Source organism: Spermophilus citellus (genome assembly GCF_964194105.1).
Source record: "Spermophilus citellus genome assembly, chromosome: 11".
NCBI lineage: Eukaryota > Metazoa > Chordata > Mammalia > Rodentia > Sciuridae > Spermophilus > Spermophilus citellus.
This window is the reverse complement of record NC_138192.1, coordinates 62,605,148-62,627,512: the sequence shown is the minus strand read 5'-3', so window position 1 is coordinate 62,627,512 and position 22,365 is coordinate 62,605,148. Positions and strand designations below refer to the sequence as shown.

Here is a 22,365-nt window from a genome sequence, read left to right as displayed (position 1 = left end):
GGTTTTGAGTGGAGAAGTAAGTGTGCATCTCTAGCACAAAATAGCTTGATTATGGTTCTGATGAGCAACTTGACTCACAGAAGTGCTAGCTCTTCATGCTCTGTTGAGATTAAATGTCCACCCCCCGCCATGACTAAATACATTGACTCATTGATTGAAAAGTTGCAACGTTATTTTCTATTCAGGTGCTTTGGTATTTATATGAGCTTATATAAGAGAAGTATTTCAAGCAATGCTACCTTCCTGTATTCTTTTTTTTTTTTCAATTAACTTTTTTTTTTATTGGATGTTCACAACATTACAAAGCTCATGACAAATCATATTTCATACATTAGAATCAATTGGGTTATGAACTCCCATTTTTACCCCATATACAGATTGCAGAATCACATCGGTTACACATCACATTTTTACATACTGCCATATTAGTGACTGTTGTATTCTGCTACCTTTCCTATCCTCTAATATCCCCCCTCCCCTTCCCTCCCATCTTCTCTCTCTACCCCATCTACTGAAATTCATTTCCCTCCATGTTTGTTATCCCATTCCCCTCGTAAACTCTTATATGTAATTTTGTATAACAATGAGGGTCTCCCTCCATTTCCATGTGATTTCCCTTTTTTTCTCCCTTTCCCTCCCACCTCATGTCTCTATTTAATGCTAATCTTTTCTTCCTGCTCAGCCTCTCTGTTCTGCAATTAGTTGCTCTCATTATATCAAAGAAGACATTTGGTATTTGTTTTTTAGGGATTGGCTAGCTTCACTAAGCATAATCTGCTCTAGTGCCATCCATTTCCCTGCAAATTCCGTGATTTTGTCATTTTTTTGTGCTGCGTAATACTCCATGGTGTATAAATGCCACATTTTTTTATCCATTCATCTATTGAAGGGCATCTGGGTTGATTCCACAGTCTAGCAATTGTGAATTGTGCTGCTATGAACATCGATGTGGCAGTATCCCTGTAGTGTGCTCTTTTAAGGTCTTCAGGAAATAGTCCGAGTAGGGCAATAGCTGGGTCAAATGGTGGTTCCATTCCCAGCTTTCCCAGGAATCTCCATACTGCTTCCCAAATTGGCCGCACCCGTTTGCAGTCCCACCAGCAGTGTACAAGAGTACCCTTTTCCCCACATCCTCGCCAGCACTTGTTGTTGTTTGACTTCATCATGGCTGCCAATCTTACTGGGGTGAGGTGGTATCTTAGGGTGGTTTTGATTTGCATTTCCTTGACTGCTAGAGATGGTGAGCATTTTTTCATGTACTTGTTGATTGTTTGTATGTCCTCCTCTGTGAAGTGTTTGTTCATGTCCTTGGCCCATTTGTTGATTGGGTTGTTTGTTTTCTTATTGTCTAATTTTTTGAGTTCTTTGTATACTCTGGATATTAGGGCTCTATCTGAAGTGTGAGGAGTAAAAATTTGTTCCCAGGATGTAGGCTCCCTATTTACCTCTCTTATTGTTTCTCTTGCTGAGAAAAAACTTTTCAGTTTAAGAAAGTCCCATTTGTTGATTCTTGTTATTAACTCTTATGCTATGGGTGTCCTATTAAGGAATTTTGAGCCCGTCCCCACAATCTGTAGATCGGAGCCAACTTTTTCTTCTATCAGACGGAGAGTCTCTGATTTGATATCTAGCTCCTTTATCCACTTTGAGTTGACTTTTGTGCGTGGCGAGAGGAGGGGATTTAGTTCCATTTTGTTGCATATGGATTTCCAGTTTTCCCAACACCATTTGTTGAAGATGCTATCCTTTCTCCATTGCATGTTTTTAGCTCCTTTATCAAATATAAGATAGTTGTAGCGTTGTGGATTAGTCTCTGTGTCCTCTATTCTGTACCATTGGTCCACCCACCTGTTCTGGTACCAGTACCATGCTGTTTTTATTACTATTGCTCTGTAGTATAGTTTGAAATCTGGTATCGCTATACCACCTGATTCACACTTCCTGCTTAGAATTGTTTTTGCTATTCTGGGTCTTTTATTTTTCCATATGAATTTCATGATTGCTTTATCTATTTCTACAAGAAATGCCATTGGGATTTTGATTGGCATTGCATTGAACCTATAGAGAACTTTTGGTAATATCGCCATTTTGATGATGTTAGTTCTGCCTAACCATGAACAGGGTATATTTTTCCATCTTCTAAGATCCTCTTCTATTTCTTTCTTTAGGGTTCTGTAGTTTTCATTGTATAGGACTTTCACCTCTTTTGTTAGGTTGATTCCCAAGTACTTTATTTTTTTTTTTTGAGGATATTGTGAATGGAGTGTTTTTCCTCATTTCCATTTCAGAAGTTTTGTCGCTGATATACAGAAATGCCTTTGATTTATGTGTGTTGATTTTATATCCTGCCACTTTGCTGAATTCATTTATTAGTTCTAGTAGTTTTTTTGTAGACCCTTTTGGGTCTTCTAAGTATTGAATCATGTCATCTGCAAATAGTGATAATTTAAGTTCTTCTTTTCCCATTTTTATGCCTTTAATTTCTTTCGTTTGTCTAATTGCTCTGGCCAGTGTTTCGAGAACTATATTGAATAGAAGTGGTGATAGGGGGCATCCCTGTCTTGTTCCAGATTTTAGAGGGAATGCCTTCAATTTTTCTCCATTCAGAATGATGCTAGCCTGAGGCTTGACATAGATAGCTTTTACAATGTCGAGGTAAGTTCCTGTTATCCCTATTTTTTCTAACGTTTTGAACATAAAGGGATGCTGTACTTTGTCAAATGCTTTTTCTGCATCTATCGAGATGATCATATGGTTCTTATCTTTAAGCCTATTGATGTGGTGAATAACATTTATTGATTTCCGTATATTGAACCATCCTTGCATCCCAGGGATGAATCCTACTTGATCATGGTGCACAATTTTTTTGATATGCCTTTGTATCCGATTCGCCAGAATTTTATTGAGGATTTTTGCATCTAGGTTCATTAGAGATATTGGTCTGTAGTTTTCTTTCTTTGAGGCGTCTTTGTCTGGTTTCGGAATCAGGGTGATGTTGGCCTCATAGAATGAATTTGGAAGAGCTCCCTCTTTTTCTATTTCCTGAAATAACTTGAGAAGTATTGGTATTAATTCTTCTTTAAAGGTTTTGTAGAACTCCGCTGTATACCCATCCGGTCCTGGGCTTTTCTTGGTTGGAAGTTTTTTAATTGCTTCTTCTATTTCATCTCTTGATATTGGTCTGTTTAAGTTGTGTGTTTCCTCCTGACTCAGTCTGGGCAAATCATATGACTTAAGGAATTTATCGATGTCTTCACTTTCTTCTATTTTATTGGAATAGAGGTTTTCAAAATAATTTCTAATTGTTTTCTGTATTTCTGAAGCGTCTGTTGTAATATTGCCTTTTTCATCCCGTATGTTAGTAATGTGAGTTCTCTCTCTTCTTCTCTTCGTTAGTATGGCTAGGGGTCTGTCGATCTTATTTATTTTTTCAAAGAACCAACTTTTTGTTTTGTTAATTTTTTCAATAGTTTCTTTTGTTTCAATTTCATTGATTTCTGCTCTGATTTTAATTAGTTCTTGCCTTCTGCTACATTTGCTATTGTTTTGCTCTTCCTTTTCTAGTTCTTTGAGATGAAGTGTGAGCTCATTTATTTGTTGGTTTTTCCTTTTTTTGAGGAATGACCTCCAGGCGATGAATTTCCCTCTTAAAACTGCTTTCATTGTGTCCCATAGATTCCGATATGTTGTGTCTGTATTTTCATTTATCTCTAAGAATTTTTTGATTTTCTCCTTTATGTCTTCTGTAACCCATTGATCATTTAGTAACGTATTGTTCATTGTCCATGTGATGTAGGATTTTTCCTTCCTTTTTTTATCATTGATTTCCAGTTTCATTCCATTATGATCTGATAAAGTGCATGGTATTATCTCAACCCCTTTCTATTTACTGAGGGTTGCCCTATGGCATAATATATGGTCTATTTTTGAGAAGGTTCCATGTGCTGCTGAGAAAAAAGTATATCCACTTGATGATGGTTGATATATTCTATATATGTCAGTTAAGTCTAGGTTATTGATTGTGATATTGAGGTCAATAGTTTCTTTATTCAACTTTTGTTTGGAGGATCTGTCCAATGGTGAGAGAGGTGTGTTGAAGTCACCCATGATTATTGTGTTGTGGTCTATTTGATTTTTGAACTTGAGGAGAGTTTGTTTTATGAATGTCGCAGCGCCATTATTTGGTACATAAATATTGATAATTGTTATGTCTTGTTGGTGAATGGTTCCTTTTAACAGTATATAATGTCCTTCCTTATCCCTTTTGATTAACTTAGTCTTGAAGTCGATTTTATTCGATATGAGAATGGCCACGCCTGCTTGCTTACAAGGACCGTGTGCTTGGTATACTTTTTCCCAACCTTTTACCTTGAGCCTGTGTATGTCTTTTCCAGTCAGATGTGTCTCCTGGAGGCAGCATATTGTTGGATTTGTTTTTTTAATCCATGTTACCAGCCTATGTCGCTTTATTGGAGAGTTTAAGCCATTAACGTTTAGAGTTACTATTGATATATGGTTTGTACTTTTTGCCATGTTTGATTATTTATCTCTTTTTTTTTCCCTAATTTAGTTTGTTTCTCCATGATTACCTTTCCCCCCATCCTCTGTCTTTACTGAGGCACTTCCCGCTGATGGTTTTGGTTATTGTTTTCCATTTCTTCCTCGTGTAGAGTTTTGCTCAAGACGCTTTGCAATGCTGGTTTTCTGGCTACAAATTCTTTTAGCTTTTGTTTATCATGAAAGATTTTTATTTCGTTGTCGTATCTGATGCTTAATTTTGCTGGATACAGGATTCTTGGTTGGCATCCATTGTCTTTCAGTGTTTGAAATACGTTGTTCCAGGATCTTCTCGCTTTCAGCGTCTCTGATGAAAAATCCGTTGTCAACCTTATTGGTTTACCCCTAAATGTAATCTGCCTCTTTTCTCTTGTAGCTTTTAATATTTTCTCTTTGTTCTGTATATTGGATAGCTTCATAACAATGTGTCTTGGCGTTGGTCTATTGTGATTTTGTGTGCTCGGTGTCCTGTATGCATCTACAATTTGTATATCTGTCTCCTTTTTTATTTCTGGAAAGTTTTCTATAATTATTTCCTTCAGCAAGTTACTCATTCCCTTGGCATGAATCTCTGTGCCTTCCTCTATCCCGATGACTCGTAAGTTTGGTTTTTTTATGTTATCCCAAATCTCTTGGATGTTTTTCTCGTGATTTTTTACCAGCCTATCTGAGTTGGCTAGACTCTTTTCAAGATGATATATTTTGTCTTCATTATCTGACGTTCTGGCTTCTACTTGCTCCACTCTGTTAGTGATACTCTCAATTGAGTTTTTAATTTGGTTTATCGTTTCCTTCATTTCTAGAATTATTGTTTGATTTTTTTTATAATCTCTATCTCCTGATAAAGATGCTTAACTTCTTCTTTTATCTGTTTTTGTAATTCATTTTCAATGTGATCTTTAAGGTTCCTTTCCATCTGTCTAAGGTGTTCCTTGAGTTCTTTATATGGTCATTTTTCTGATGACTCCAGGTCCTCCTGAATATTTAGGCTGTCTTTCATTGTTTGTACTCCTTTTCTTCCTTGCTTTTTTATGCTCATGATACTCCTTGTTCTGTTTGACTGTTGAGTTACTGTTTACTCTTATAAGTTTATTTGATGCTTGGGAGGAGAGGTATTAGAAGGGAAGGGAAGAAGTCACTAAAGAGAGTAAGTGTAGGCAGGTGGAGTTCAAGAGAGGGGGAATAAGAAAGTTGAAAAGAAATGAAAAGACAAAAGAAAAAAAGTGAGAAGAAAGAGAGAAAAAACGAAAAAATAAAAATTTAAAACAAACGAAAAAAATTATAATGGTAATAAAAAATGGAAATTGAAGTTTAAAAAAATAATAGTAATAATAATAGAATAAAAAGAATTAAAAAAAATTGAAACCATTAGTAAGAAAGTTAAAGAACACAACGTCAACTACAAAAAGTGAGGATAAAAAAAATACTAATAATAATCATTAAAAAAAATACTAATAATAAATGCAGTCATAAAGCTCGATTGACTTCTCTTCCAGTAGGTGGAGCTATGCCCACTGGGCCAGGCTTCTCCTCTTGATAGGTGGGAGCCAATCACTGTGCCTCAGCTCTTCTTCCCAGACTGTGCGGGTCTCCAGTCCTGAATGCCTGGGTCCTTCTCTTCTGGTTCCTCAATCCAGGCCCCACTCGCCTGTGACGCTTACCACATTACTGTCTACACGTCGGGTCTGCTGCTCCTGGGAGCCCTGTTTTTTTGGATGCCTGGGCACACCCTTTCTGTTTGCCTCCCTCGGGCCCTAAGTTTGTAGGGCTTGGGGCTGAGGACCCCCAGCGAATTTGTTTGCCCTCAGGTAGCAACTCCCCTGGTAGCTGGTGCAAGGGACCTCTGTTGTCAGCCCTGGTGGGAGCGATAGCTGGGGGTTCTGCGCCGCTAGTCCCACATCACTCCTGATTCCCGGGGTCTGGCTATGGTGCTCTGTTTTTTTTTTTTTTTTTTTTACCTCTGTGAGATCAGGTGGGCCGACTAGTTATTTCAGCTGGGTCGTTAGTGCTGAGTCACGAGAAGCAGGCGATCCGGGGCTTAAACGCAGCAGATACGTGCTCAGTGTGTGTTTTCTGAGGGGCCCAAAGTGTACGCCCTAGCTCCACGTCAGCTCAGCATTGCCTAGTGATCCTGAGCAAATAGTCTTTAGATAATTTACAGCTCCCTATGCCCGCGCAGTTGAAGAGGTCAGAGACTTGATCTCTCCACGCCTGCTGCCGTATTAGACCTCCTCAATGATATTCATGTTACCCTTACAGTTTCCTGGCATAAGCAAGATCTTGGGGTTATACAAACTGCTGCTTCTGTTTGCAGTCCAGTTTTCAAGAACTGAAACCCTGCTGCCTTCGCCTCCACCTCTGGGCTGCGCTCTTGGGCGCCGCGCTTGTCCGCGACCTTAGCAGCGCCGCCGCGGCCTCCACTGCTCCTCGGCCCGGTGCCTAGCTCCCGGGGCCCAAGCGGCTGCCGCCGCGGCTCTCCAACCCCCTCTTCCGGAGCACGGGTCCCCTCGCAGGGGGATGCCGAACGACCCCAGAGCAGGTTCTGCCCCAAGGTGCAGCAGGGAACAGGCGACCGAGGCGCTTGAGGCCGTGGTCCAGCCTTCGGAGGACAGGGCTCGGCACGCAGCCCAGTTCTAGTCTCTAGATGCGGCAGCTAGACCATGTAGACAGGGCCCTCAAGACAGCATGCCGAAAGCAAATGGCGGCTCCCGCGGAGTGGATTTTCAGCCCCGAAACCCCAGCCCAGCCAACAATTTCAGTCCACTAATTCTCCCTGTATAGACAATATTCAGGAAAAAAAAAAGGGGGGGCGGGGGTGTACTGAGCTTTCTTTGCCTCAGGTACTTAGGATCCACTGCTGATTACCCATTCAGCTTCTCTGCGGGGAGCGAAGTGAAAGAGGAAGCAGATGGGCGCAAAGCGCCCGTGGCTCTGAGCAGAAAAGCGTCCGGGAGCCAAGCGTCTCTTTTTCAATCTCTTTGTTTTTACTGCTGTTTGGCCGGGTGGTCCACTACAGACTAATGGTGAAAGGAGCTCTAACAAGCTGCGCAAAGACTCGATTAAAGCCTCTGCTCTGAGCTCTAGGCTCAGCACTTCAGCCACCCCCGCACGCAGCCCAGTTCGCTATTTCATAGAGGCTTGGTTAGATTCCCTTCACGTCGCCTCCTGGGCTGGGCGGGCGGGGGGCTGTTTGATGTGCGAGTGGGGACCCTTCTCGCCGCGCCAGGTCCCGCCGCCGGGGGCCGTTTGCAGAACCGGGCAGGCGGCGCCGGCGGCCGTTTGGCGGCGGCTGGCAGTGGGACTGGTCCTCTGCACCGCGTGGCCAAGATTCACTCGTCTGGGACAAACTGTCACCTCTAATAAACTTACTAATTTCTGGCAGGTCTCCTTTCAGCGGAATTTTGCTCGAAGTTCATCAGTAGGTAGAATCTGGGTGTATTAATGGGTCTTTCTGATCCCGTTACTGTGGAGATACTGAACGTGCTGCTTCCTCGCCGGCCGCCATGTTGGGTCCCCCTCCTGTATTCTTTTTCATTGGATCAGTTGAGCAAATATATATCTTGCACCTCTCTTCTGCAAGATGTGACACCAGACACAAATATCTACTACAATATAAGGAATTTTCTTTACCTTCCGGGAGTTCACAAAATATGTCAAAAATTATGTGGCAAAATACAGGTGATCTTGGATGATATAAAAAGAGGAGCCATATTTCAATTGGTAGTTATTTTATGTGATATAGATACCAACACTGTTCTTAATTAAAAGAATGGAAAAATCTAAGTTAAAAATGAATATTTTTCTATTAAGATATCCTGTTATGTTTTTACATATAACAATGATACTTTATTTATGTGGGGTTTCACATTTCTAGTCAAAAGCAGAAAGGAAGTTTCAAGGAACTATCTAAATAAATTACAATATAGAAAATGGAATAAAAATATAATTTCTCTTAATGGTTTACAAGAGAATTGAACTGAATATTAAAGCTTGATAGATAATTTCTTTTGTGTGTCTGGTTAAGTATTATGACCTTCTGCTGAAAAAGTTATTACAGCTTTGGAGAAAAAACCTGGGAACAATGAGCAGAAGTCTATTTGTTCAAAGATTCAACATCACAGAGATAACCCACAATTAGAAGCCACCTATTTCCCTAATATAATTCTTTAACTTTCTGCTTTCTTTGTGTAAACAAGAAATTCTTATTTCAAGCTGAACTTAATGGTGTGTAATATTAATCTAAGGTTTTTAGAGTTAAACTTTGATATACCTTCATGCCATGAACTTCATATTTATTAGTGGGGGTTTTGTTATGAAGCAAGTTGTTTGGAAGGTTATGAAATAGATTGGAAGATTATGAAATATGGTATAAAAGTGAACTTAAGCCCTCAGGAATTAGCATAGTATTATTTTGGCACATAAATCTACATGTAGAATAGTTTCTTCAGTTTATTTACACTTCTACTGGTGTGACTTTAACAAAATGAGCAAAATGTGGCACTTTGAAAAGGAATGTTGTGCATCCAATACAAATCAGAGGCAATAAGAGGATATGGGGGAAATGAAAGTTGTTGTTGTTGTTGTTTTTAGAAACCTCATGTAGTAGTCAAGAGAGACCAGCTTTGAATTCAACTCATCATTTATACTTTCTGAACACCTGTTCCTAGAATATTTTAAGGACTACTCAAAAAGTCTAAAAATCAGTGCATATAGAATCTGTCCCCAAAGAGACACCCTTAGTATTGACATTTATTTGAGGCTTGCAAAGCCAATAATTCTTGATCCATACTCTCTGCTTCTATTAATTGATGAGAAGAGAATGGAACTGTCCTTAGCGAAGTGCTTAATTCAGCCTTTACCATCCTGCAAATAAAACTGCTGGCCAGGTTTCCATCCACAACTTTGCTATTCTTGGACCAGAAGAAGCTTCCACTCATCTAATAGTGACCCATGAAACCCTATTCTGTGTCAGAAACAACAGAAAGTGCTAGGAGTACAATGATAAGTAGTGCAGATCACATGGGAAATGCCATGCCAAGGAAACACAAATAATGCCTAGAGGGTATGTCTGACCTTACCTAGAGGAGAAGGAGGAGAAAGACTGGGGAGGAGTGCTCAAACTGAGTCTTAAGGAATGAACAGGATGAATCTACCAGGCAGCGAGGAAAGGCAGAGCAATTCCAGGCATGTAGTAAATGCCCCATTGTATCAGTTAACAGTCCATGGGCAGAATCTTAGGAAAGACAATCAAGAAACTTGAAGCAGGACAAAGATAGGAGGGCAATAAATCATAAGCAAAGGATCACTGGTGGGCCAAGAATGGAGCTAACATCTTCCCTTAAGGTCTTAGAGTAAGTTTCAAGAATGTAGTGGCATTCATTCTGGTCTTAAAGAAAACAAAAACCTTAGGAAAAAATAGAGTAAGAATGGCAGGTGGAAGAGAGAAGTTAAATTATTCTAGTAGAGAAAACCATGTAAAAAGTAGAGAAGCATGAAGGTGCTTGGTCACCTTCTCTCTTCTATTTATTTATGTTTTCATCCTAGAGATCTTATCTAGTTCTGTAGCAACAGCTATCATTTAAAACTGTTAGGTACTTAATTTAGGCCTCCAGCACTGAATTCTCCCTCTGAGCCACCCATTTATACTTCCAGATGTTTGCTTGTCATCTCCACTTAGAGCTGTTACAGGCAATCAAGTGTTACATATTCAAGACTGAGTGTCTTCCTTTTTCCAATCTGTTGTTCTTTCATCTTTCTTCTCAGTTATTGAGACCATCATCCAGCCAGTTGCTCCAGCAAAAACCTGGGAATCATTATTTATTCTTTGCCCTCCAATCTCCATATCTATCCAGTCCCTGAATGAGCATTCTGACTTCACCCACAAGCACATCTGAAATCTGAACTCTTCATTTTATATCTTAGTCCAAGTAGCCATCTCTACCTTATCCTTCCTTCTGGTCTCCTTGTTTCTCTTTAGTTCCTCTATTATCTATTTTCCACTTATTAGCAGAGCTTTTTTTTTAATGTAAGCCATATCTTGTCATTTCTTGCTTTAAACTTGACAATGACTTCCCTGTTTTAACTACCAACCACTGGCCTAGTTCCCCAGCAGCTCTCCAGTCTTACCTCTTTGTCTTCACACTACCTACTCCCATTGTACTGGCCTCCACCCAATTCTCAGCAATGTGTGAGGTCTTTCCCACCCAAGGCTGTTGCACCCACAGTTTCTTCTCTCTACAATTCTCCCTCCATTTCTTTCCATGGCTGCCTTCCTCTTATCTTTCAGGGTTTTACACAAAGGTCTTGTGGAAAGCATTTTAATATGCCTTCTACTAATTCTACCCAAATTATTCTGCATTATCACCCTACTTCTTTCCTTCTTAGGAGTTAACACACTTGTAATAATCCTTCATTTCCTGGTTTACTATCTCTTCTTGTTCAATAAAGTTCCAGTTTAATGAAGCATAGGTTTCTCTCTCTTTAAATACCATAGCCATGTACATAGTACAACATCTTCAAGCATGTGCTCAATAAATATTTGTTGAATAAATGAATGACAAAGTCATTACTGTTTTAAGTCTCTAGATAAGGGCTAACAGAACTGAATACACAGAGACATCAAGTAAAGTAAGAATTGAAATGATTATTTATTTGATCCCTTGTAAGTCACTGGTAAGAACAATGAATCTGGGTGGAAGGTAGAGGTAGGAGCCCCATGGGTGAGAAAAAAATAACAGATGTGAAATTGGAGAACAGTAAGTATTCTAAGATGCTTGGGCCAAAAAGTGACAATGAAGAGTGTGGTGCCAAAGTCTTGGAGGTTCTAAAATATGTCCTTTAAAAATTTTAATGGAACATATTTGTGCTTAATTCTGTGTAGAGAAAAGGAAGCAGAAAAGATGGTGAGGATGAAGAGAGGGAATGGTTGATAGAGTAAGATTACTGAGAAGGTGGAATTGGGAATGGGACTATGGTTGTAATGAGGAATTTGTCTTGAGCAGAAAGAAGGTCACTTCTTCCTCTGATGTGCAGGACATCAAGGAAAGTACTTTTAAAGCTTCTGTTTCCTCGGGTAAAAGTGAGGAAGTAGAGGCAGGTATAGAACTAAAGACAATGAACATGTTTTGAAATATCACTATGAAAAATTGAGAAGAATTGACCAGAAATTCATAAAAGCAATGCTGAATGTCATTAACTATTCTAATGAAACCATAAATTTGGCACCAGTTTCTACAATTATGTCACCAATCAAGTATTTACTAAATACATGCTATGTTCTAGACATTTAATTGCTCTCAAAAGTGTCACAATAAATAAATCCCAATTTCTGCAATTTAGTGGAAGAGAAAAAATTGTACTAATTAGCAAAACATTATGATGAGGGCTGAACTAAAGAAATAGCTTTATTCAATCAGAGCCCAGAAGATGATGTGAAGGGGGCTCAGTTCTGGTCACAGAGTCTATTGCTGTAATTAAAGATTAAACCGGTGGAACTATTTCCAGTGACAATAGAATCCTGGAAGAGGAGGAGGAGGTGAGTCCCTGGAATGGACAAAGACATGTAAGGGTGAGAATAACAAGTTGAAGGGACATTCAGAAAGATGCTGAAGTTTCCTAGGAAGGTGGAAGGAGGAGCTAACATAGAGGAGGTTATGACTTGGGCATCTGAAGTCTTGATAGGTATTTGAGAGTGACTTGGAAGACCACACATACCAGTGATAAGGACAGATAAATGAGGAGGGTATATCCAGATAGTGTAAATATCAAAGGGAGAGGAATTATACATGAGAACAATATTATAGTGGTCTAAAAACAGCAGTTATAGAGCCCACAGAATGGGAGAAAATCTTTACCATATGTTCCTCATATAAAGCAATAATCTCCTGAATAACAAAGGACTCAAAAAACTTACCACCCAAATAATAAATGACCCAATCAATAAATGGGCAAAGGAACTAGACGGGTACTACACAGAAGAAGAAATACAAATGATCAAAAAAATATGAAAAAATATTTAACATCTCTAACAACAAGTAGAAAGATGCAATTAAAAACTGCACTGAGATTTCATCTCACTGCAGTCAGAATGGAAATTTTCAAGAATACAAGTAACAATAAATGTTGGTGAGGGTGTGGAGAAAAAGGTTCACTCATACCTTGCTGGTAGGACTGTAAACTGGTGCAACCACTATAGAAAGCAGTATAAAAATTTCTCAGAAAACTTGGACTGGAACCACCAATTGACCCAGTTATCCCACTCCTTGGTATATACTCAAAGAATCTAAAATCAACAGACTACAGTGATGCAGCCACATCAATATTTATAGCAGGTCAATTCACAATAGCCAAGCTATGGAATCAACCTAGTTGTCCTCCAACAGATGAATGGATAAAGAAAATGTGGTATACATATATAATGGACTATTACTCAGTTATAAAAATGAAATGGTGGCATTTGCTGGTAAATGGATAGAACTGGAGAATATCATACTAAGTGAAATAAGCCAGTCCCCCCAAAAAACAAAGGTCAAATGTTCTCTCTAATATGCGGATGCTAACCCGTAACAAGAGAGGGTAAGAAGGGGAAGTATAGAAGTTCATTGGGTTAGACAAAGGGGAATGCAGGAAGGGAGGGGGAAACGGGAATAAGAAAGACAGTAGAATGAATCGTATATAACTTTCTTGTGCTCATATGTGAATACATGACCAGTGTAACTCCATATCATGTTCAACTACAAGAATGGGATCAAAGTTGTAAAGGGTCTCACCCCATGTATGTATAATATGTCAAAAAATACCCTACTGTCATATATATCTAAAAATAACAATTTTTTAAAAAATGAAAAAAATAGAAAATCAAGTGCAATGAGAGTATAAATATAATCTGGTGCCAAATTTGCTCTTAAATGCTAGTATCAATATGATAAGATAATGAGACTCTAGAACAGTAAGAGCACATGTGGTAAAATCTAAAGAATTTTAAATAAATCATGGAGTTTAGTTAATTAAAAAATAACAGTTATAATGAGGAAAATGCCCAAACTATTCCAAGCCCTTCTGCACAGGGGGCAACAGAATATGACTGTTCTTCACTCAAGAGAATTTCAGTCGAAACAAGGAAGTAATGTTTTGAAGATTAAAGATGTGGAAGATGTTATGAATGATGATATAAGGTTCCAGAGGGTCCTGGAGAATGCTCTGTGAAAGAGTAAATTGAGAGAGGGGGAAGGAGAGCAGGGGGAAGAAAGGAGAGAGAAGAAGAAAGAGGGGAGGGACTCACACTGTAGTAATGGCTGAGGGTACCAGAGAGTTAAGAATAGAAACAATTTGTCCTGAGATTCACAAAAGTCCCAGTGATCATGTGTCAGTCTGCTTATGGTCAAGTTAATGTCTGCAAAAGGACCACTGACTTTTCCTCCATGCCCAATGCTGGGAACAAGAAAACATTATTGATACGTTGCAAGGCTGAGAAAAATGTTCTTTAATTCAGTATCTATTTTTCAAATTTACTTTTGAAATATTTTTATTCTTTCCTGATAATGAAAGATATACTCACTGTAAAAGAAAATAAAGTAATACAGAAAAGCATAAAGAATAAAAAAGATCCCTTTTAATTCCCAGATGAAGATTAAATAATCATTGTTAATACCTTCATATTTGATATTAAGAGAATCCCTGGCACTTACCAGTTAGAACTCTGGAACAGACTTTGTCAGTCAGGGATGCCCCTCTCTTTCATCTCTACCCCCTCTCTCTCACACACTGTCTTTAGTGCTGTATCTTTCCAGCTCTCTCTCCATTCTCCCTAAACTCAGACCCTGGTCATCTGTGGAATGGGTATCACCTTATATGGAGCTTATCCAGATAGTCATTAAGCACTGAACCAATGTCACTATTGTGGCTGAAGTGTTGCTATAGCTCTGGCCATGGAATTTAGGAGGCTTATTATGGATCTCCTGGGAATCTGAGACCAGGGTGCTAAGGCAACCCAGAAAACTACATAGATTTTCATATCCATCTCTCAAAAGGGGAAATGCCACATTGAGGGTGAGGCTAATCCACCCTCTATAACACCCCCTTCTGCTGGTGTTCATCACTGAGGTACCACTCACGTTTCCACCAGAAAAACCCAGTGTCTTGACCCAGATACAACATGGCAGATCAGAGTGGTAAAAAGGCCTCTGCAAAATAAACATTAACTTAAATTGCCTCATCACACTGGGGAATCCTGAATCATGGCTTTAGTCCCCTGAAAATAGCACATGTATACACTTGGTTTTGTCCTTCTGCCTCCATTTCAAGAGAAGAGAAATAAAATAGGCCTGGGAAGAAGAATGCACTCACCTTTTTAAACTTGAGAAGCTTGACCTTTATTTTACCACATAAGTCAGGACTACCACAACCCTGCTAATTTGTTCTTTCCCTCCTTCCTCCTACCCATCTCCTGCCACTTCCTCAGAAGCATAATGCTTTCAACATCCTGCTGTCCATTAGCATAAATAAAACCATGCTTTTAAAGTAAAAATAGTTCTAATGCTGTATTTGTTAAAGACTGCATTATCATAAGAGGATAAAAATATTCTTGAGTAACAGGTAGGTCATATGCTTTGGAAGCAGTAACATTCTTTTATTGTGGTTCCCTGAAATTTGATTATTTTAGCCATAGATTAAAACCTTGGGCTCAGTACAAGTTACATTTTCACTGTAGAAATTGTTAAACCATTAAGTTTCTCAAAACATGTTTTAATTTATTTTTCTGTTGCCAATATTTTACAGGCAGTTATAAGAAACAAAAAAAATATGAAATGCCATTTAAATTCAATCTTTGGTATATGAACCAATGGATAATGTTATTGCTTTCCCTTGTTATTATCTGTGGCTCATTGAAATTTTATGTAACATTTATACAATAGATAAGGAAATACTGGGCTAAGAAAGAGCAGAAGTGGCAAGAAATGGAAATGAGAGATCTTCAACGTCTAGAAGAACTGAAGAAATTAATGGCTAAACAGTCAGAAAGAGACAGAGAAAGGTAAAAGTGAGATGTTAAATGTGTGATGATGGGAGTGGTAAATGGATTCTTCTGTAATGTGTTAGGATAAACAATATCAGAGGGAGCATTTTTTAAAAATATTTAATGTATCCATTCAAAATTTATATTTGCAAACAGATAAAATTATTTCTATAAAGTACTTCAAACTTTCATTTTATACACAAACCTCTATGTCTACATTTTGTTCCAAGTTAGCTTCCTAGTTAAAACTCTCACAGAGGATTTATGATATTGGGTTGCCCACTGTATGCGTGAAATGATACTGAATTAACATTTTGATGCAGGAGGAGGAAAACATTATTCTGATGAGAAGGGAGACCCATTTACTGTTAATGAGGCTGGGAAAACAATATACAACTATAAAGTGCTGCTCATTGTTCATAATATATTTTTTTCATGCCACATATAAATAATTTCCTAGAATCAAGTAATTTTATAGCTAGAAAAGATATTTGATATTAACTAATCCATTTTCCTCATTTTATGTATGAGTACACTGAGAGATTAAAATTATATTTCCAAGATTACTATATCAATCAGGGTCAATTAGAAGGCAGAAACAACATGGCAATTTGAATAGGAGAAGCTTAATATGAAAAAATTATAAGCTGTGACAGAAAATCCCTATTGTATTATTAAGAGATTAGAACTCTTAAGAATACCCAAGGACTGAAGGAGGGTTCCCATGGAAGAAACAGGTTGGATTTGGGCTCCCTCTCCCCATGGTTAGAATTCAGTCTTCATTGTAGTTGCTGTGCTTATGGCCCACTGCATGTTGGTGGAGTTCTTCAGTGCTCCTGGGGGTACAAGCAGACCAAAGCTGGAAGCTGGCCATTGGGAGGCTTGAAAGACTCAATGGAAATCTAATCATAGAGGTACTTCTGAAATTTGATGGGAAACTGAGCATGGGTTCCATTGGAGCTCCAAGAGTAAAGATAACATTGAGTGTCCCATATGGGTGCTGCTGGCTAGTGAATGGTAGGGACAACTGAAATCATGAAGGAAAACTTTTTCCTTTTTCAGTGTCCTTCCAGCACCCCTTTACAACACAGTTTAATAAATTATCAACTGCAAAGGAGATACAGGGGGTCCAGCTGCATTTTCTCACAGCAGGCAATGAAGGGTGGACTTCGTTGTCCAGTGGAGAGTTAATAAGTCTATAAGTGGCATAGTTATCTAGTTTAATTAGCTCCTTAGTTATCTTTTCATAAATGATAAATTGAGGACAGACCTTTAGTTTTATAGCATAAGTCATAGTGAGTTTTCTTTAATAAGTTTCCCTAATACATTTACCTAAATTAGAAACTATATAAAAAATTGCTCAGAACTCTTAGTAGTTTCCCCTTAATTTTGGCATGAACCTCAAACTTCTATGAAAAACAAATTCTATAAAAAGTTTCTCTTGAACTTACATAATACTTTGGGAGACATGATCACTTCATACAATTAGGTTCACTGTTTCTAGGAAATTTACTCTGTGACTCTTGTGAAGTTATCTCAAACTCCAATCACTATGGTGGCAGAATGAATCTGAAGAGAGAGAGAGATTCTGTTATTACTAAGGACTTTCTGGGTGAAAATCACTTTATTTTCCAAATATTCAAGACTTTTGAGTTCAGTCTAATCTTCTACTGAGAGAACCAAGAATAAAACAAAGCCAGGGCTCAAGGTTATGAGGTCAAGCAATGAATAAGAAACAAGATAAACAAGTACAAACCAAGATACAAGAGGATACCAGAAGATGAGCCATGTATGGTTCAGAAATAAGAAAGAAGACAAGAACCCCCAAACAGCTAAATACTAAAGGGCAAGGCAAAGGTGGTGGTTAAAGGCTGCCTGGACAGTCTAAGACTATCTGGGAAAGTGAAAAGCATCACAGGAATTGAAAGGGGTGGGAAGCAGGACAGATGTGGAGTCCCAGCATTAGGGGACAAGCTTCTAATAGGATCATCCTTCATGGCAGGGAGCTTCTTTGATTACAGAGTCATTTCTGCCTTTCACTTCCTATCCCAGTAATTATAAAGATTAGCTGATTCAGAAGTTTAGTTGAAAAGAAGAAAAAGAAGATCAGATTAATCTGCATTACATAACAGGAAAAAATAGCCATATCATAACATAGCAAAAAGTACTAAGGACTAGAAGCCATAGACCAGGGGTTTATTCTTAACTCTTCTTTAAATAGTGTCTGACCTTTGGAAAGTCAGACATTTAACCTCCACAAGGGTATCTTTTGTCCTCTGTAAAAGTGAACTGGATAATTTCCAAAGGCTAAGTGAGTTGATTAGACCCTTAAAAGGGTCTATCATTTGTAAGTTTAACTCCTCTGATAAAATTCTGTAGATCCAGGTAATTTTTGGATCCAGTACTTGCAGGTCAATAAGAGATCAGTGAGGAGGAACTTTAAAATATCAGGATTACATCTGACTAATAATTCTCAGAAAAACTGTCATATTGTTGATAGAAACATAGTCCTCATTCTGTGATTTAGGGAGATGGAGTTCAGTGTGTAAAACTTGCTGATAGATTTTACTTCTTTTTTTTCTGTTTTCTACTTGTGTTCTTTTTTAAAATTTTAATTAGGTATATGTGACAGCAGAATGCATTTTGATTCATTGTAAACAATTGCAGCACAACTTTATATTTTTATGGTTGCACATGATATAGCATAGCACCATATGTGCAGTCATACATGTACCAAGGGTAATGATGTCCATCTCATTCCATCATCTTTCCTACCCCCATACCTCCTCCCCACTGCTTCCTTTCCTTTGCTCCATCAAAGTTCCTCAATTTTTCCCATGTCCCCCCCATTATGGATCAGCATCCTCTTATCAGAGAGAATATATGGCCTTTGTTTTTTGGGGATTGGCTTACTTCACTTAGTATGATTGTCTCCAACTCCATCCATTTACCTAAAAATGCCATGATTTTATTCTCTTTTAATGCTGAGTAATATTCCATTGTGTATAATATACAACAATTTCTTTATCCATTCATCCATTGAAGGACATCTAGGTTTAACTATTGTGAAATAAACTGCTATAAATATTGATGTGATTTGTGTTACTATAATATACTGATTTTAAGTCCTGTAGGTATAGACCAGGGAGTGGGATAGATGGGTCAAAGGGTGGTTCCATTCCAAATTTTCTAAGGAATCTCCAAACTGCTTTCCAGATTGCTTGCACCAATTTGGAGTCCCACCAGCAATGAATGATCATGCCCTTTCCCCCACAGCCTCGCCAACATTTATTGTTATCTATATTCTTGATAACTGCCATCCTGACTGGAGTGAGATGAAATCTTAGAGTAGTTTTTATTTGCATTTCTCTAATTACTAAAGATGTTGGACATTTTTTCATATATTTGTTGATATATCCTGAGAAGTGTCTATTCAGCTCCTTAGCTCATTTAGAGATTGGGTTGTTTGTTTTTTGGTTTTAAGTTTTTTGAGATCTTTGGATATCCTGGAGATTAGTGCTCTATTTGAAGTGTGTGTGGCAAAATTTTTTTCCAAAGATATAGCCTCTCTCTTCAACTCATTGATTCTTTCTTTTGCTGACAAGAAGCTTTTTAGTTTGAATCCATCCCATTTATTAATTCTTGATTTTATTTCTTGCACTTAGGAATCTTTTTAAGTTGCGGCCTAATCCAACATGATGAAGATTTGGGCCTACTTTTTCCTCTATTGGGCACGGGTTCTCTGGCCTAATTCCTAGATCTTTGATCCACTTTGAGTTGAGTTTTGTGCATGGTGAGAGACAGCGTTTATTTTCATTTTGCTGCTTATGGATTTCCAGTTCTCCCAGCACTATTTGTTGAAGAGGCTGTTTTTTCTCCAATGTATGTTTTTGGTGCCTTTGTCTACTATTGGATTACTGTATTCATGTGGGTTTGTCTCTGTGTCTTCTATGCTGTACCATTGGTCTACATGTCTATTTTGGTGCCAATACCATGCTGCTTTTGTTACTATAGCTTTGTAGTATAGTTTAAGGTCTGCTACTGTGATGACTCCTGCTTTACTCTTCTTGTTAAGGATTGCTTTGGCTATTCTAGGTCTTATTTTTCCAAATAAATTTCATGATTGCTTTTTCTATTTCTATAAGAAATGGCAATGGAATTTTAATGGAATCTGTCTAGTGCTTTTGGTAGTATGGCCATTTTGACAATATTAATTTTGCCTCTCTAAGAGCATGGGGGATCTTTCCATCTTCTAAGGTCTTCTTCAATTTATTTCTTTAGTGTTCTGTAGTTTTCATTGTAGAGGTCTTTCACCTCTTTTGTTGATTCCCAAATATTTTTTGGATGCTATTGTGAATAGGGTAGCTTTCCTAATTTCTCTTTCAGAGGATTCATCACTGATGCATAGAAATGCAGTTGATTAATAGGTATTTATTTTATATCCTGCTACTTTGCTAAATTCATTAATTAACTCTAGAAGTTCTCTGGTAGAGTTTTTTGGATCCTCTCAGTATAGAATCATGTCATCAGCAAATACTAATAGTTTGAGTTCTTCTTTTCCTGTTTATATCCCTTTAATTTCTTCCATCTGTCTAATTGCTCTGACTAGCATTTCAAAGACTATGTTAAATGGAAGTATTGAAAGAGGGCATCTCTGTCTTATTCCAGTTTTTAAAGGGAATGCTTCCAATTTTTCTCCACCTAGAATGATGTTGGCCTTGGGTAATTTCGCATAGATAGCTTTTACAATGTTGAGGGATGTTCCTACTATCCCTAGTTTTTCTAGTGTTTTGAACGTGAAAGGATGATGTATTTTGTCAAATGCTTTCTCTGAATCAATTGATATAATCAGATGATTTTTATCTTTAAGTCTATTGATGTGATGAATTATATTTATTTATTTCTGTATATTGAACCATACTTGCATATCTGGAATGAACCCCACTTGATCATGGTGCACTATTTTTCAAAAATATGTTTTGTATCCAATTTGACAGAATTTTATTGAGAATTTTTACATCAATGTTCATCAGGGATATTGGTGTGAAATTTTCTTTCCTTGATGTGTCTCTGCTTGGTTTTGGTATCAGGATGATACTAGTTTTGTAGAATGAGTTTGGAAGGGTTCCTTCTATTTCTACGTCATGGAATAATTTGAGGTATTGGTATTAATTCTTCTTTGCAGGTTTTATAGAACTCAACTATGAATCCATCTGGTCCCAGACCTTTTAATGGTGTCTTCTATTTCCTTGCTTGAAATTGATGTGTTTAAATTGTGTATGTCCTCTTGACTCAGTTTGGGTTGATCATATGCCTCTAGAAATTTGTTGGTGCCTTCAAGTTTTTCTCTTTTACTGGAGTATAAATTTTCAAAATTGTTTCTAATTGTTTTCTGTATTTCAATAGTGTCTGTCATGATATTTCCTTTTTCATCACAAATTTTAGTAACTTGAGCTTTTCCCTCCTTTTTTGTCAATTTTTTGAATTGTTTCTTTTGTTTCTATTTCATTTATTTCTGCCCTGATTTCAATTATATCCTGTTTTCTACTACTTTTGGAGTTGATTTGTTCTTCTTTTTCTACAGTTTTGAGATCTAATGTCAGGTTGTTTATTTTCTGTCTTTTTTTTTCATTTAATGAATGAGCTCAATGCAATGAACTTTCCTTTTAGCACTGCCTTCATAGTGTCCCACAAATTTTGATAAGTTATATTGGAATTCTCATTTACCTCTAAGAATTTAAAAACATTTTTTACATATGTATGACAGAAGAATGCATTACAATTATCATTACATATATAGAGCACAATTTTTCATATCTCTGGTTGTATACAAAGTATAGTCACACCAATTCATGTCTTCATATACATACTTTGGACAATAATGTCCATCACATTCCACCATCATTTCTAACCCCATGCCACCTCCCTTCCCTTCCCACCCCTCTGCCCTATCTAGAGTTCATCTGTTCCTCCCATGCTCCTCCCCCTCCCTACCCCACCATGATTAGAATTTTTTTATGTCCTCCCTGATGTCTTCTGTTATCCATGTGTTGTCCAATACTGTATTGTTTAGTCTCCAGGTGTTAGAGTAGCTTCTCTTTTTACTTTTATCATTGATTTCTAATTTCATTCCATTATGGTATGATAGACTGCAAGGTGGTATCTCTATTTTGTATTTCCTAAGACTTGCTTTGTGGCATGGCATATTGTCTATTTTAGAGAAGGATCCTTGTGCTGCTGAGAAGAAAGTATGTTCGCTCATTAATGGATGGAATGTTCTATATATGTCTGTAAGTCAAATTTATTGATTGAATTATTGAGCTCTATAGTTTCTTTGTTTAGTTTTTGTTTGGAAGATCTATCCAGTGGTGAGAGAGGTATATTAAAGTCACCCAGTATTATTGTGTTGTGGTCTATTTGGTTCTTGTATTTGAGAAGAGTTTGTTTGACATACATAGATGCCCCTTGTTTGAGGCATAGATATTTATGATCGTAATGCCTTGTTGATGTATGAATCTCTTAAGCAGTATGAAATGTCCTTCTTTATCCCTTTTTCACTAGCTTTGGTTTGAAGTCTACTTTATCTGATATGAGGATGGAAACCCCTGCTTGTCCATGTGAGTGATACATTTTTTCCCACCCTTTAACCTTAAGTCTGTGGATGTCTTTTCCTGTAAGATGAGTCTCTTGAAGGCAACATATTGTTGGTCTTTTTTTTAAATCCAATCTGTCAGTCTATGTCTTTTAATTAATGAGTTTAGGCCATTCATATTCAGGGTTATTATTAAAATATG

At 37.7% G+C, this 22,365-nt stretch overlaps 1 protein-coding gene across 1 annotated transcript in view; it reads left to right on the top strand.

Annotated features, from left to right (window-relative positions):
- CCDC148 (coiled-coil domain containing 148) overlaps positions 1-22,365 on the top strand; it is a gene marked incomplete at its 3' end in the record, with an annotated part of 228,305 nt that overhangs the window by 151,526 nt on the left and 54,414 nt on the right. The window contains exon 11 of the mRNA XM_081260650.1: positions 15,471-15,589. Coding sequence (XP_081116776.1) covers positions 15,471-15,589 — 119 coding nt within the window. The remainder of the gene's footprint in view (positions 1-15,470; positions 15,590-22,365) is intronic.